Source organism: Coffea arabica, chromosome 5c, assembly GCF_036785885.1.
Source record: "Coffea arabica cultivar ET-39 chromosome 5c, Coffea Arabica ET-39 HiFi, whole genome shotgun sequence".
Lineage (NCBI taxonomy): Eukaryota > Viridiplantae > Streptophyta > Magnoliopsida > Gentianales > Rubiaceae > Coffea > Coffea arabica.
This window is the reverse complement of record NC_092319.1, coordinates 32124131-32141376: the sequence shown is the minus strand read 5'-3', so window position 1 is coordinate 32141376 and position 17246 is coordinate 32124131. Positions and strand designations below refer to the sequence as shown.

General features: G+C 36.3%; 1 protein-coding gene and 1 long non-coding RNA gene across 2 annotated transcripts; both read right to left on the bottom strand.

The window, feature by feature from the left end:
- Positions 1–2982: 2982 nt before the first annotated feature.
- On the bottom strand, positions 2983–4325 carry LOC113689272 (uncharacterized). Its single transcript, XM_027207067.1, has 3 exons — positions 3715–4325; positions 3176–3299; positions 2983–3117 (listed from the first exon to the last, which is right to left on the bottom strand). Exons 1-3 carry the CDS (start codon positions 4323–4325, stop codon positions 2983–2985), a joined length of 870 nt encoding a protein of 289 aa, XP_027062868.1.
- An 8182-nt stretch (positions 4326–12507) lies between these two features.
- LOC140007494 (uncharacterized) lies at positions 12508–15626 on the bottom strand. Its single transcript, XR_011814807.1, has 3 exons — positions 15189–15626; positions 13891–14211; positions 12508–13241 (listed from the first exon to the last, which is right to left on the bottom strand). It is a non-coding gene; the product is annotated as an uncharacterized lncRNA (long non-coding RNA).
- Between the last annotated feature and the right edge of the window lie 1620 nt (positions 15627–17246).

Below are 17246 nucleotides of genomic sequence, written 5' to 3'. Positions count from 1 at the left end.
TTTTTCCAAAAACCACATAATTTGCACCATTGTCAGTAACTATATGAGCCATATTTTTAGGTCCCACCCATTCAATAACTTCACTAAATAAATGAAACAAAGTTTGTGCATCTTTGACAGCATCAGAGGCATTAACAGATTTTCCAAAAAACTATTCTTCGAGGGCAATATATCATGAAATTAATTAATGTTCTTTATCTATTATTAGTCCAGCCATCCCCCATAATAGTACAGTCACACTCTACCCATTTTCTCCTAAAAGAGTACAAAACATTGCACTTCTTTTCTTTTTTCTTTTTGCATCTCTTAACAAGAGCACTCGAAGATTATGATATATATGAACTTTATAACTTGGTCCTATAGCAAATGCAAGATCAAATATTTGTTGAAAATAGATACAATTGACAACATTTATGGGAATGCAAGTATCATAAAAAAAATTTAGCTACTTCCATATTTGCTCGTTGCACAATTTTTTTTATTTGTAAATACACTTTTTACAATTGGTTGAGAGTTTGGGATAGTCTGCGGAACAAAAAAAATCACTAAGGTTTTTAGGTGCATTTCCTTTTTCTTTTTGATTAATTTACTGACATTTGGGTGAGAAATTTATTGAACATCTATATCATCCCATTCAAATTGTGAAACACTAGGTCCATAAGAATTCCTAAACTCAAATTTTTCTTGATTTTCTTTTTTTTGTCAACAATTTCTTTGAGAAATTCTTGCATTTGATATGCGATGTCTAGTGGATAATAGTTAAAAGCTCTTATTTCACCTTTTTTTTCTATCTAGATGTTGTTTCATTTTATTAATACCTCCACTTTTAGCAAACATTCCACAATGCATACAAGTTAAAACTTTTTTTCCATCCAACCTTTTTGTGTCTGTCACATGATCCCAAGTAATTTTTTTAATTATTCGAGTATTATTATTCATAACGCTGAAGAATACATAGAGAGGGGCCACACCGGACCTCCAAGAAATCCATGACAATGAAACTTAAAACACACACAAGTTCAATCTACTTCCTATGCACGCGAATAACAGGTATTTCTCACGTATCCATGTGAAAATCTCCCCTCTCCAACCTTGGAAGTTGTGTAACCGACTCATAAACTATGTTGAAACCAGAATCAGCTCCAACATTAGCCAATCTATCAGCAGTCCTACTTGCCTCGTGAAAAACCTGAGTAATCACTTGCAGATGATGACGCAAATCAGCCAACTTCTCAAACTCGCCTACCAAGTAGCAAGGGATGCCAATCTCACCACGCAACATCTGAACCATAAGCAGGAAGTCAGATTCCAAATGAACTGGCACAAGACCATGTTGCACAGACGATTTCATCCCATGAAACATGGTTTTCAATTCTGAAGCTAGACTGGATACTTCACCAAAAAAACAAGAAAAAACGAAGATAAATTGTCTTGATGGAGCACGCAGGATACCACCCCCGCCAGACTTGCTCAGATTTCCCCTCGAACATCCGTCCACATTCAACTTAGAAATTACTAGACTGAACACCCTTCATTTCACCAAAGAAAGCCTATGTGGCTTCATTCATCTAACAGTCGAGTCATAGAAAGCTGGCCAAGATGCAACCCTAGTAGCCAGATCAGGAAATCGAGCAGAATAAGATCTCGAAACTCCCCCAAAATCTGCAAATGAATTTGGTCGACAGATATCATTTTACCTTCAAAGAACATTAGACTCCTACCTTTCCATAAGTGCTAACATACCAAACAAGAAAGAAGCTGAAATATCAACTTCAGACAGGAACTGGTAGTAGGTCTTAGCCACCATCTCGCTAGGATGTGATGCATTGTGAAAGCTGGAGCAAATCTACCCACCACCTCTTCAAATGACTGCCAAACCCGTTTAGGTAGATCCCCATTGCAGAAAATATGGTCTATACTCTCCTCCCCTAGTTCACAACAGCACAAACAACATGAGGGATCTTGAACCTTGAAGCGGTAGAGTATATCCATCACAAGAAGATGAAACTCTAGTAGACGCAACATGAAAAAAGAAACCTTCCCAAGGAGCAATGAGTGCCATATATTAGTCGCAAAAAAGGACTTAGTAGTAGGACAATGCACCAAATGATAAGCCGATGACACTGTGAACAACCCTAATGTAGTTAAATTTCAAATCATCCTATCTGATATTTTGTTCATAGGAGGAGGGACACGCACAATGTCCTATACGATACACTGTGGCGGCCACTATTGCAGCAAAGTAATATTCCAATGCTCGTGATCTACGAAATCATCCACTGAATGCATCTCAAAAACCTTCACTTTATCACACAAAGGTCCAGTTCCTATTCAATTTTCATGCCAAAAATCAATTTCACCATTCCTCAAAATCTATCGAATGTGAGCCTCCGCCAAAGATTTGGCCATAACCATTCTCCGTCAAATACTAGATTGACCCCGAACTAACTCTACCTCACAAGGGTGTCCCTCCCAGAGATATTTAGCATGCATAAAACTAGCCCATAGAGAGGCATTTCGATGAAAAGACCATCATAACTTCAACAAAAATACCTCAAAAATAGCTTGTAATGACCTGATGCCCGCCACCACCTTCCGCCACATGGAATACCATTTCAACCAGTGAAACCTACATCCATAGTTCGAATTTTTCCATAGGAAATCTCTAAAGATTTTTTTCAGCATTCGAAACATCCCTTTAGGAGGCATAGTCACTGCTAAATGTGAATTGGGATGCAAGATGGCAAACTTTTAATTAGGACCAGCTTACTACTATAAGATAACAATTTACTTGTACACGAGAAAATTCTTCTAGCCACTCCATTACATATCTCCAAAACATAGTGTAATTTCCCTCTCCTAGCGTAGAGCGGCATCCAAGATACTTAATAGGAAAAGCTTTCCCATCACCTGAGAAATGACACGCTTCCTGATAGGGCCAAGCCTCCAATGGACTAAAAAATCACTCTTCTATTGATTCACTTACTGTCCAGACACCTTACAATATGCTTCCAAGACACGCATTATCAGTTGTAAAGAACCCTTCAACTCACTACTAAATATCATCATGTCATCAGTATAAGCTAGATGAATAATATCAGGGCACCCTCTAGGAATCTTGAAAGGGACAATAACCTCAGACCCTTATCAAAGCATTAAGGGATTGAGACAATACCTCTGCTCCCACAATGAATAACGTTGGGGAGATAGAATTACCTTGGCAAATCCCCCTTGTAGATTTGAAGAATCTTTGAGGGGACTTATTAATAATTACAGAGAACCACACGTTACTCACCAATCTACAAAAGCCAAATTGACGAAAAACTTGCAGGCTTTAGCCATGTCTGATTTAAGAATAACATTACCCCCTCTATTCGGTCTTTGAATCCTCGAGATTAATTCTTGGGCCAGAAGGAATCTATTAGATATTTGCTGCCCTTAAACAAAGTCACTTTGATTAGAAGAGATAATGTCGGGTAAGATCTTCGCCAATCTTTGTGCCAACACTTTTGAAATTATTTTATTCACAAAGGTACACAGACTAATCGGCAGGAATTGTGAAAAATCTTAGGGTGAGCTAATTTGGGGATTAAGATAATAGATGTTGCAATTATACTCCTCTGCAACTCAACTCCATAGAAAAAACTACACACAATAATATACACGTCAGTAGCCACAACTTCCCAAGCAAACATAAAAATCATCCTTGAGTACCTATCCGACCCAGCCACATTGTCAGCATCCATGAAGAAAATAACATCTTTAACCTCTTCTAAGGTAGGGAACCACTCCAAATCAGCGTTATCCTGGTCAGTTAATTGCTTTGGAATCACGTCTAACACTTGAGAATGAAGAGGACCCGAATTAGTTGAAAATAGCTCCTGGAAATAGGATACAACCTCCTTTGCAATCTCAACTTCCGCTTCCAACCATTCGCCACTCCTGGATCTAATCCGATGGATAACTGCTTTATGCCTCCGTTTAGTCACAACAGCATGAAAAAATTTTGAGTTCCTATCCCCATTCGAGAGCCATTGCAATTTTGCTTTATGATGCCAGAACATATCCTTATTAACCTGCGCATTACAAAGCTTTGCACTCAACTCAATCAAATGGATGCGGTGATGATCTGAGGGGTTTTCATCAAAACAAACTTCCAACTGTGACACCTCCCACTTTACCACCATAACCATGTTAAAAATATTGCCAAAAGATTCTCTTGACCAGGCCCGAAGCATACCTTTCAGATGACGTAACTTCGCAGCCAAGATGTACAACAGATCCCTTACAAAGTCCACCTGCCAGTTTTTCCGTATTAAATCCATCAGCGAGTCGTGCGTGGTCCAATAATTTAAAAATAAAAAAGGTTTAGCCGAATTATCCAAACGAGTTGTAGTAGACATCAAAACAGGAGCATGATTAGAAGGAGCTTTACTCAAATATTGAACTACAAAACTAAACTCCAAATCCATTGCCATTTGATCATAGAGCAATTTGTCTAGTCGCTTCCATATCCTAGCACAGCCCTACCTATTATTACACCACGTGTACTTGGATCCCGAAAAACTCGCATTCGCCAACCCAGCTACAGATATAAATGACAGCAACTCCACACTTTTCCATGCCTAAATGGTACATCCCTTCTCTTCTCTTCCTCTGCCACCACCATATTAAAGTCACCAACGATAACTCAAGATTAAGACAACGACCTATCATTCAACAAAGTTAGCTAAAACACCGCACGATCCTCCACCGTCCATTTGGCATCGACAAAAGAAAAAATCACTGGAAATATGACCATATAAGACTGAATTTTAATCGACAAATATTGGTCCGACTTCCCAACAAAGTCACAGACAGATGAGTTAGAGAAAAACACCCATACCAAACCATCATCATTCAACAAAACTAAATCCATTCAAAACTTTATTTTGATGGATTGAATGTTAACCCGAGTTGGAGCTAGTTTTGGTTCACACAAGCCAACCCTTGAATATCATATTGAAGAATTAATGTTGCAATCTACGAAGATTAGGGGTACGAGACACACCTCTTATATTCTAGAAGAGGTAATTAATCATCAAATAAAGCAGCAAAAGAGTTAGTTGAAGCTTTAGACTTGGAATGTAGTAACCTGTCTGATGGGAACTTTGCTCTCACCCCCTTCTGCTTCAGATTAGAAATCAATTGAAAGCCATCGCTGAGCTGGATTCTGTCCTGGACCTCTTGAATAATTAGGTCTAAGTTGAAAAAATCAAGAATTGACGATGTTGTCGTTGATTACAGTTGGTCCGAACTAAAGCGAGGAGATAAACTCCCTCTTGCCATTTCTGGTCGCTACAACTCACCTCCATACGCAAACCCTCCCTCATGGTGATCATCATGAACTTGATCCCTTGTTGTGTAGGCTATGCATACTTGCTATCCCCCTCTAGAGGTAAACTTTCGTCCATTGAACAAGTCCCTAATAAAACTAGCTGCTGCGAAGATGCACCTAAGTTTTGTGCATCCACATCAGTAATCTGCACCTAGTGCGAAGACTCCCCATCCAGCCGGCCTACCTACTTTGCTCCAGGTCTGCATCCTTCCAATCCCTCCATCATCGCCAACGAAGGTGACAGCCTCACCTATGCTGCCTCCCCAACCTTCTCCACTTTTTCCCAGTTCCTGTATTAGGAGCTGTATTTACTTTCGCCTTAGCAGCCTTCGCCTCAAGATCGCCATGAGCATTCTGCTTCTCCAATCCCTCCCTAGGTTGCTTTGGGTGAAATTCAACAATAACAACCCTTTGCTCATGACGCATCACTTGATTTCGTTGCTGATTAAACCTATCCCATAGCTCTGGATTTCGAACTCGATAATCAACTTCAGAGTGCCCCTGCCAAAGCAAAAGCTACAATATAGTGGTAGATTCTCAGGCTCAAGTGGTTGCCAAAAATCCTCTGCGTCATTGGTGCCTACCCCAACCCAAACCCGCTTCGGTAACGGATTCAACAGGTCGATTTCCACACAGACTCGAGCAACACTAGGCGGGGACAATGCAATTGTGGCAGAATCCATGAACAATGGTCTACCCAAGCAGGAAACTATATGGAACAAACACTCCTTTTTGAACAAATGAATAGGCAGCTTCGGAAGTGAAAATCAAACTGGAGCAATCGCTAGCTCCTTGTCAACGTGAAAAGAAGGGGAGCATTTAAACACTCGCATAGGGCACCCATAGATATATCATATATTCCGTCCCCAAATTTGGTGAAAGTCCGTTTCGTTATTCAAACAAATTAGCACATGTTGATGTTCCAACAAGCCAACCATGGCAATATCTTTCAAATCTAAGGCGGAAAAGAATTTATGAATCTCCTCCATACGTGGTCTTCTCTTCGAGAATTTTTCCACCAAAGATAGGTGGAAGAGAGTTGTGATATTTACCATGTCATGACTTCAGAAAACCATAGCTTGTTCTCCCTTCTTGGTTATCTTGTTGACCTGCAACTCCAATGCTAGCTAGTCCCAAAACGAAAATAAAGAGAAGAAGGACTTCTGGTGAAGCGAGGGTAGTTTACAAACGGTGGTTGCCCTCCAACCATTGGTTGAAAGGCAGCTGAAGTGGCCATGATCGGCAATAACTCTAACGAGAAACCCTAAGCATCAGTTGATAGGAATGACTTTCTTTTCTAATCCTAAGTAATATCAGACTTACTTCTAACACTTAGAGATGGGTTAGATTGTGAACTAGAGTTGCATGCCAAAGAAACTTCCATTTTTAAATTTTTGCATAAAATTGAGTTTGTTTTAGTAATCAAGTGACGAGTGTGACATAACAAAAATGCTAATCTTTTGAATAATTAACATAAGCAAAAAAAAATTCTAAAAGCAATTGAAAAAATGATGAAGTACATAATAATAGTTTATCGTAATTGATATTCTGCAGGTTTGTGACATGGCACATTAACTTATGATTGGTACCTATTTAGTCACATCTAACATATAGGGAAAAATATTGAAATAGGTCATCTACTGTATTCTAGTTTTATAGGAAATTAGAACCAGGTTCAATTTCTTTTTTTCAAGCTCCGTTTTTTCTTTTTTTTGCCAAAATGTTCATATTCAGAATTGAATGTCACACAAATTAATAATGTATCACTATTCTTAAATCTACATAATACTAGGTTATTCATCTATATATATAGGAAAAAAAGAAAACTAATGCCGGAAAGAAGTCTGCAAAGAAACAATAAAAGTAAAAAAAGTAAATAATTTGAGCTTAAAGTTGAGAAACAATTCGCTAAAAAAAAGTAAAATCAAAATATGAATGCCGGAAAGAAATAAAAATGTTGAAAAACAAGTGAAGTCTCAAAATCATAATGTTTAGGGGAAAAATCAAGAAAAATGCTAGAACAAGATAAAAAATTTGTTTGAAATAGCAAAAATAACAATGCAACCAAGAGATTAAATGAAAAAAAAAAAATCAAAGGCTTAGCTAATTTATAGCAGTAGAATTTTTTTTAAACAAAATTTGTAATATATGTTATCTCCTAAATTTTTCTTCAAATTTCAAAAGGTCCAAAGATTAATTGCCAAAAAGTTATCACTTTTTAGCATAAAAATAAGGCTAGAAAAATGATGAAAAAAGATGAATACTTACCAGTAAAATGTAAGTTTCTAAGTAGCCAAATCTATTTGATTTCTGTTGCTCCGTATGTTTGCTCAAATTTCTGGTAAATATATGTCTATAAGTTGCAAAAATAAGTTTGATTTCTGTAGCAATAGACAATTCATATATGTCTGTTGCTTCGTATGTTTGCTCTTTAGAAATTCTGACTATTCATAAGACTATATGGTTTCATCTCTGTAAAGCTTTAGCAATTTTAAATTTTGAGCAAAAATTTGGTTTTTGACTAATACATAAAACTAGACCCGCGTTAATGAAAATTGCTCTAGTCTAGCAGTCCAATGGTTGAACCAACTGATTTAACTAGTTTTAATAAAAAAGATCGATTTTTAAACCCTTCTAGGTTTGAACTATAACCTGGATCACCCAACGGCCTCGTCAACAATTCAACCAGTTCGACCAGGCAGTCCGAGTTGGGTTTTAAAATCTTGTAAAAGTGCTTTCAACTATATGATCATAGGAGTGGTGTCGATTCTAGTAAAAGTTTGGTTTGCTTATTTTATAATCATGAATCTAGGATGGATCATATAGCCAGTAATAGTGCTAAAGATTTTTATGAATTGATCAACTGTTTAAATGCCAGGCGTGTGGTGTTTCTAGGCTAATTTTCAAATCTTGGTTTAATATTTTATAAACAACCATGATTTGATTAATTCAAAGTGATATGCTAATGCTAAAGAAAAGTTTAAATCTAATGATACTTATTTTTATGCATGGTGTTTTATGTATGTTAGTTTGTTCATTTCATTCACAAACTAAGTGGGGGATTGTTGGAATATTTTGCGAACTGAAATGAAAATAAAACTTGTTAAATTCAAAATAAGCAACAAAAGAAAAATGCTTAGTTTAGCCTCTTAATGACCATTGTAGTGAAGAAACGATTTTGACATTTGTTGTTCATTGAATGAGACTAATTACAACGTCTCGATGATCATTATAGCGAGGAAACAGTTTTGATATTTTTTTTCCTATTAAAGGAGACTAAAGCAGCCTCTTAATGATCATTGAAGTGAGATAATTGTGCCTCTTTAGTTTTGATATCTTTTGGATTGTCTTTCCTATATAAATGACAAACTTTTGGTGAAACAAACTAATTTAGCCATTTTGATAATTTCTTAGTAAAAGACCTTTGGTTTTGCTGTTTAAAGTTCTTTATTCTTGTTATATCCTAGAAGTATATTACCTTAACCCAGAAGTAAACTACTATGTGTAGTTGGGGCAATAAACACCTTAAGAATAGTATTTGTACATGTGTCAAGAATCATCAACAAATTCCCTATTTTTTGTGAAATTTGTTAGTGAAGTTTTTGCACTATTCTATTATCTTGTTTTATTTTTCCAATAATCTAGTGAAAAGACAATCCAAGGGTCACAATATATTCAACCACTATTTCACATATTTATAGACATTTATGGACATTGAAAGGCCCCATTAAGTCCTTTCAATAGATAAAAATTGCCAAAAATGTTTCAGAAACTTTGGCTTCCAACAGACAATTAAGTTAGCCAAATTCTCACAAATCACTTGTTGAAAATCAATTAGAAAAGAAAATCAAAATCTTAAAAAGTGATAGAAGAGGTGAATATTTTCCTGTTGAATTCTCAATTTTTAGTGAACAAAATGATATTCAGAGTGTTTGGATAGATAATATTTGAAATAATATTTGACATAATATTTACCACTCCTTCGAATTATTTCAGATAACGAAAAAAACATTTGGGTTTGCAGTTTGCAGACTGCATGTATTGACGAAATGTAATGCTGACGAGGACAATTCAAAAAAATCGAGAAGCAAAGTTCTAAAACGTGGCCATTGTAGGATGAATGCTAGCTGGATTTCCATATTGGGTCCCATCCGTTCTCTTTGGATGTGTGTCTAGAGTTGTGGGTGGCCTACTTTGAGAGTTGTGAGTATAAGCGGTTGCGGTGAATAATGAAACAACTTCTATTAATATAGAATGCTTGAAACACACCAGTACATCAGGCATAAATGTGGGTTTCCAAGAAAGTAAAGACAATCCAAGTGACAAAAACAAACAATTGCACAATTTATTTCACTCATCCTACATCTCCTACTATACGAATTCAATAACTTCCTAAATTTAACTCATCCATATAGAAAGAGTTTAAAACAACATGCATTTTGAGGTAAACTCCACCGTACCCTCATCCATTTTTATGCTTATTTCGTCGTCACCTACGCATGCAGCGTGTTGGCCAGTGATGCTCATTCAACTACTATCTCCGCCTTTGTGATGCAGTATGCATTTGATTAACCATTTCTTCTATCATTGCCTTCCAATCTTCTATTTCTTATGGGGACACTGTCAACGGTTGTATCTGTAGGTATGGAAGAGCTCCACATTTGCCTTCGAATTGCATGCCCTCTTGTTCATACAGCATGAAGTGATTATTCGAAGGTTGATTTTTTCTTAGAAAATTGTGTAGTGCACAACACGCAATCACTACATTGATTTGCTTTTGCATATATGAATATGGAACCGGTCCTCTTAAATAGGCAAATCGCTGCTTCAAGACACCGAAAGTACGTTCAATTACATTACGAGGTTGAAAGTGACAGGTATTATATAGCTCTTTCGGCCCTTGGTTTTGACCATGTCCTTGTCCAACTCTTATATTACGTCCTCCCTTGAATGGTGCTAAAAAATCTGGCACCATCTTATAAGCCGCGTCAATGAGGTAGAACTTACCTACATTCGCGAAAATCAGAGTAGTGGTATAAATACATTTATTTTAAGGTATAAAATTTTAGATCATCAAATATCCCAATATATATGTGCATCCAAGTTGTATAAATAATACAAAAAAGTTATAACCTTGGGGAGGAACTGGAAAATCGGTGTACATTCTCATTGCACTTTCTAGCACCTATGCATCATGTGCGGTACCTTCCCATCTAGCATAAACATAAATAAGTCGCATACCATGGTCATACACAGCTAATACGTTTTGTGATTGAGTCCTATGCCTATTAGTGTAGGCCATCTGCTCTATTATTGGAACTGAAGCAGGGATATGAGTGCCGTCGAAAGCACCTAAACAGTCCTACAGTTTATAATTTGAAGTATAGCCAGTTATAAATCTAGTTATTAAAAAAACCTTAGTATTAAAATATTAGACTTAGGTGACACTATTAAGAGAAAGCGATTTTCTTGAGTGCTTTTGATCTGCCTATGCAATTTGGAGGTAAATTAAATGATTGGGCCTCAGTCACAGCATAACAATTGGAAATGGAGGAACAAATATATCCATAAGTTAAGTACAGAAAGCATTATGAAAATACCAATTTTTTGTTATATTCCATCCTTAATTCATTTATTGGAGAGAGTGAAGATATGTTTTACCTTAAACCAAGGATAGTATTTGGTGTTATATCGCATTTGTGGATGCATATCGTCACTTTGTTTTGGTCGAATAATTCTTTCTGCAAATCGACATAACCCCAACAACACTTCCGCTACATTTCTGTGGATGGTTTCTATTGAATGTTAGGATCTTTTAGCCACTACACGAGTTCACGTGCTATGATTTAACATAACTAAAATCATGCCTAGCGATTCCTCAATCGACATGTGCTTGTGTGGATTTTGAGGAACATAGTTATTGCTTACTAGAATTTCACAAAGTCGTATGAAATTATCGACTGTGATTCGGCAATTCTCCGATATACGTAATGGGTGACCTGTTATTAGTACTTGAACCCACTTCCAACCAAGCATGTCTCCATTGCAGCATAGTATTTTTATAAGAGGCCCATCGTAATGTTCCGCATCCGATGAAAAAAGCAGCATAGCTGCATCGTTCAGAATGGCCTCTTCATCTTCTTGAGAGCTTGAGCCAGAAGAGAAGGAAGCGAAATATGGATTAAAGTTGGCCATGTGTGAACTTGGACAAAAGCATGCTATTGAGGACACAAAAACAACTATTAATTGAACGATAATGAACACCAAGAAAAAGGCCAGGACTATACAGACAGTCAACGATAGACTAATTGAATGATGGTGAGGTGGAGCGTTAATACATGACAAGTCTTTAAATAGAGAATGTAGCAGTAACATATATCAAAGGCAAGGCTGCAACTTACTCTGCTGTCATTTAAATACAGAAAACTACAATAAAAGACCGTCAATGCACTACTCTTGGGGAATTTAGAAACGACAAGTCAAATTTAACGTTATTCAAATAGAGATATAAAAAGGTGTGGTCGATCATTAATATGTAGTGGCTTATTTCAACGACATGGACAAAAAGGAGGCCTACACTGTTTTTGTCGTAACCTTCAAAATCTTAGTATCCAGCATGTTTAACAGAGAAATAAATATAAAGCCATGGTGATTCATTTCAAAGTGGTGGCCCATATTATTTTTTAATTGATTATATTAAAAAAATGTATAGTCCATGTTAGTGGGTCTGCCAAAAGTTATCCCAATATGAATCATAAATATATAAATGGCTCTAAATGAAAGTCACGTGGGTTTCAAATGAAAGTTACCCCTATTACTAGACACGTCAGTCATATTATTGGCCCTAGAAGTTGAATGAACCGTGAGAATGGCAATACTTTATTTGGTCACTTCTTTAAGTTAAAAAGTATGCTATAATGGCTTGTTTGTTTCACAAGTGAGCCGATGAACCAATTGATCTTCGGGTAGAAAAAAAAAATTCACTTGTACATCACATAGAGTTCTTAAATTAAAAGCTTGTATGTGCTTGAATCAGTTATAAGTTTAATAATGGCAAATCATATAGGATATCCGGGATTACTTAAATAAAAAGCAACTTAATTACATCAGAAGTCGAAAAAATGGATATCTGAGCCAAAATCTGGTGGTAAATTGCAAATACAATCCACCACAAACAGCAACTTAATCATAAATATCAAATACAAACGTTATCCATCATAACATATAAGTTAGATGACATTTTAAAACTTAAAGTTATCTGAACTTCCTCACTTTCCCTCCATTTTCGGCACGATGAACAACTCAATCCATGTCATCTGCTTACTCTCACTGAAGTTAAGAAATAAAGCATGGAAACAATTCTTTTAACAGATACATGTGCAGTCTTCTCTCTAACTTCAGTCCTTCCACAATTTTTTTGGCTACTTCAATTGAATACTTCTCCTTTGCTACTCTTTCATTCGAAACTATGGAGGAAAATCTATTGAAATTGCTAAGTGCCTCTTGGTAGTTATCCGAACCCGACCTTCGGGAATTGGTTCCTCTTGAGCCTTTTTTTATCAGAACTGTAGGCAGCACTACCCAATGGTCACTTGTTGGGATTTCTTAGAATAGGGCTTCCATCATCATCAGATGTTTCCTGAAAATTTGGAGGGTTGATGACAGAACTTGAAGCCATGCATCTGCCTTTAATGTTCGAATCATCCCTACGTCTGCGGATTCGAGGAGGCACATATTGGGGTGGGGGTTGAGCCGAAGATTGAGCTCGATTGCCTGTGGCTTGTTTGCCGTCCATAACCTCATCCTATAGAATCATCAAATCAGCACTATGTGGGTGTTGGAAGTCCACATATTGATGATTTAGCTATTAAACAAACACCAGGACAAAGTTTATTAGGTAAAAGCAACAATTTTTTGCTCAAATGGACAACAAAATGAGCATTGGGACAAGTCCAAAAGCTGTAACAAAATCAGTTGAACTTGTGATCTTTCACAAGATAGGAGTCAGCCAGCTAAACACGAAGTAAAATTAGGGTTAGCACTACAAATTTCTATAATAAGCCGAATCTCCACTTTGTTTGGTGTAATTTTATGCCAAAAAGATATACACAATTTGGTACCGGCCATGACCTACCATCCAAAATTGCACTAACACAGTGGAAATGTATTCTGCAAAAGATTGAAATAATAAAAGCATGGTTGAGCTGTCATTGCTTGGGATAATTCCAAGGCATGTTTATTCCACAGCATCTTTGAGAGTAGTAATTGAATGATCACATTTTGTAACATTTTTCAAACTGATTTATTAATGACCCCAGAAGATTGAAGTTAGCACAGCAAATAATTTGCTGCAATAATACACACCTTAGAACCAACGTGGATTGCAAATTTCCAACCACAAAAAAAGGTTGCAAATTTAAGCTATCAACTATAACCATACATTGATATCTACCAATAATAAATAGCAGAAGTCATTTGCCAATATCGATTCAAGGTATAAAGGAATACCATACCTAGTACAAATATGCCCATTGATCTGCTCCGACTAAGAAGCATCTGTGTTCCTTATCCCATACTATCCTCGTCTCTGGCTTGGCATAATCACCCCGGAGATGTGTGAACAATCTCCACTTATTGACCACTCGATAGTACTTGGACTGGGATTGAATTCCAGTGCAAGTTATCCTGCATTCTTGAGTCAAGTATATGGCCATTGCAGTGTGGTTTGCCAAGGTGCTCTGAGTTGCCTCCCACTTTCCATTTTTCTGCCACTCAACATATGTGCGAATATACAGCTCCTCTTCCCAGTCTAGCTAGTACTTTTTTTCAGACATCTATGGATGAAAAGAAAAGTATGGATTTAACAGAAAATTTTTGAAAAGTAGACAAGCCTTTAAATTTGTATGTTCAGGGAAATTTAAAACTCATTTCAAAGTAGTTTATTAGACTTTCTTCAAAGTCGTTTGAGTCGCACAAAGAATGGGCACTGATAGAATTAAAGGGTTGGATGGGGATTCTGATCAAAAGAACAAGCATAGCATTCAGCTTTATTAACTGAGATGCATTTGTAAGACAAGATATGCTACAACCAACTGTCCACGTGAACAATGCCTTACCAGTTGATAAACTTAGTTTTTTCCTTTTTACAGTGGACATGAACACTTCCGTTTGATGTGTAGCTTATAACTTTGTAATTTCAACACTAAAAAAATGTGACAAAAACAATGAGAGAAACACTTTGTGGTCTCATGGACTTCAAAACTCTGTATGAGGTGGGAAATTCAGTCAAATTAAGCAAGCTAAAAAACTGAGTGAAGTGGGCCTATTACTACCCTTGTTAGGTCAGTTTCGTGCTTGAATATAGCACACATGGCAAAAGAAATGTATTATTTGGGCATAGACATATCTACCTAGGAAGTCAGAATAAATCAATTGTTTACATGAAACCTTATCCAATGCAAAACAGTTGCAAATTTGGAGAATCCAATTTGCTCATTCAACATGGCATTCCAAAACTACTCGATATTGAATCAAACTAACAAGCCAATTACTTCGGTATTTCTTGCGGAGATAGTGAACTAGCCAAATGAAAGGATACGGAAATTATCATTTTCACCATGAATTTTAATTTTGTCAAACATAATTTGAAAAAAATGCGTAAATGTAGCAATCCCAAAAACCCTAACAGCCTCCAAAGTCTACTAATAGATACTAGAGTTTTCTACATATGTTTTCATTATACAGACCACAAGAGAAATCAAATTGAGGATATATAATCGGAAATTCCGGCAAAGGATAGTGAATTACTAACCGAATCGCTCGTAACAACTCGTGTCAGGGCAATCTCCACTTTCGTTCAATCGCTCTTTTCTGTAAACGCTGCACACGAGAAGACAGCGGCCAGGAATATGCGATGTGTAGTGTACAATCGCGATCCGTCGCTCAACCACGGCTACTAGAGGAACTACTGTGGAATTTTTGTGAAAAAAAAAAACCCAAGGGAGAGCAACTTTATAGAATGCTCCAAGCTTCCAGTAGCATAGTAGGAAATTGCTCTCCTTTCAGGTGGATTTTGAGCAGAAGAATTGAATCCTTTGCCGGATTTTGCTAGCTTTCTGGCCTTGGATAAAAATGCAGGCCTAGCTTTTGTAGGTTTTGATGGGAGAAGACAAGGAGAAATCAAGAGCAGGAGGACGGATGTGGCGAATAAATTCTGTGCAACAGCAAGAAATAGCAGCTTTAGTTTTACTTTTCTTCTTCACAAGTGGACACAATAGTAAAAAATTAAAAAGAAGCTGCTCAGCTGTGTCTTACACGACTAGCAAACATGACACGGCACGATGTGGGTCTGGAGTTTTCTCCACGTGGGCCCTTTTTGGTTTTCAATAACAATTCCATGTGGATTACTTCTTACGCGGCATGTGGCATGCATTTTTTGGGTTATTTGCGGTGTTATCCAAATACCTTTCTGTCATATTATTTGGAAAATCAGAATAATGGATTATCCAAATGTGCTCATTATAATCCAAACAAGTTCACTTTATACTACACAACAAAATGGTTTTGTTGAAAGAAAAATAAAACTTTAGAAAACATGGTTAATTCCATGTTGATAAGTTCGGGATTACCAAAGAATTTGTGGGATGAAATTTTGTTGGTTGCATGTCATGTGTATAATAGAATTTTTTATGGTTTATCCTCTATAATAGTGAGGAGACCATCTTCAAAAGTAGATATCAACTCATTCTTTTGTGGTTACACACTTTCAACAGTAGCAACATGAGTAAGAAGTTCACTCATATCGATAAAATATGTTACTGTTGAAGATAAACTACTGCTATTCTTATTTGGTAAATCATTGATTACTATTTGAGAACTAGTTTCTGAACCACTTGAACTTGAAACATGCATATTTACATATTCGGCATATAAATCATATAATGCTATAAACCTTACCTATATTAACTTGTACTTCATGTGGAGGATATATCAATAGAAAATAATAGTTTATGACTCTCATTTTGCACATAGGATCCAAGATAGTTGCTATAGACATCAAAAAGTTACACCTATTCCAATACTTGTTGAAGTTTACTTTCATCCTTTGCACCATTAACCGAACAAATTAATCTTCATTATTAGACTTACTATCTAGTAGTACTTTTATCCTATAAATTTCACTGAGATATAAATTAACTTTCGAATAATCACTACCAAATATTATATGACTTGTTGTCTAAAAACCTTGTAAAATATTGTAAATTTTGTCTATCTTTTTCCAATTATCTGTGGTTGGATAGACATTATAGTTTGGTTCTCTATTTCTGATTCTTGAAAAAACCTCTTAAAATTTGAGAGCACAAGTCAACATCTCATAGGTAGAATTCTACCTTATTTTATAGTCATAAAGTAGCACTTTCTTCGGCAATTGTAGTTGCTGTATAATTTCAGCAAAGAACAAGTGTCTTTCATTTATTTTGTTTTCAAACTCCATACTGTCCCTTACCCTGTCAACTATTTCTTTCATTTTATCGAGGTTATCTTGAACCATTGAGTTGAGTATATAAGTACAACATCTCACATGAAATAACTTTTCTTTTACTAATAAGCACTTGTTTCTTAAAAGAAGTGTCATTCAAAGACCTTACTATAGTGTTATTATTTGAGGCATTATCCATTGAAACTGTATAAATTTTGCTCTCAATTCCCCAGCTTTTAAGCATTTGAAATTAGCATTTGCAATTGGGATGTCCCGATGTGAAGGAGGAACATGTACAAAGTTGAAGATCTATTTCTACAATTAATCTAATGCCTAGTTATAACCATATACTTGATCTTCTGGTTCTTTGACTTCCAAAGATTTGTAGTC

Coding starts and splice junctions, on each gene's coding strand:
- LOC113689272 (XM_027207067.1), bottom strand. CDS start 4,325: ATGGATTTAATACGGAAAAACTGGCAGGTGGACTTTGTAAGGGATCTG. Junction 3,300..3,714: donor AATGTGGCTGGGTCGGATAG/GTACTCAAGGAT, acceptor TGGCTTTTGTAG/ATTGGTGAGTAACGTGTGGT. Junction 3,118..3,175: donor TATTCATTGTGGGAGCAGAG/GTATTGTCTCAA, acceptor GTCCCTTTCAAG/ATTCCTAGAGGGTGCCCTGA.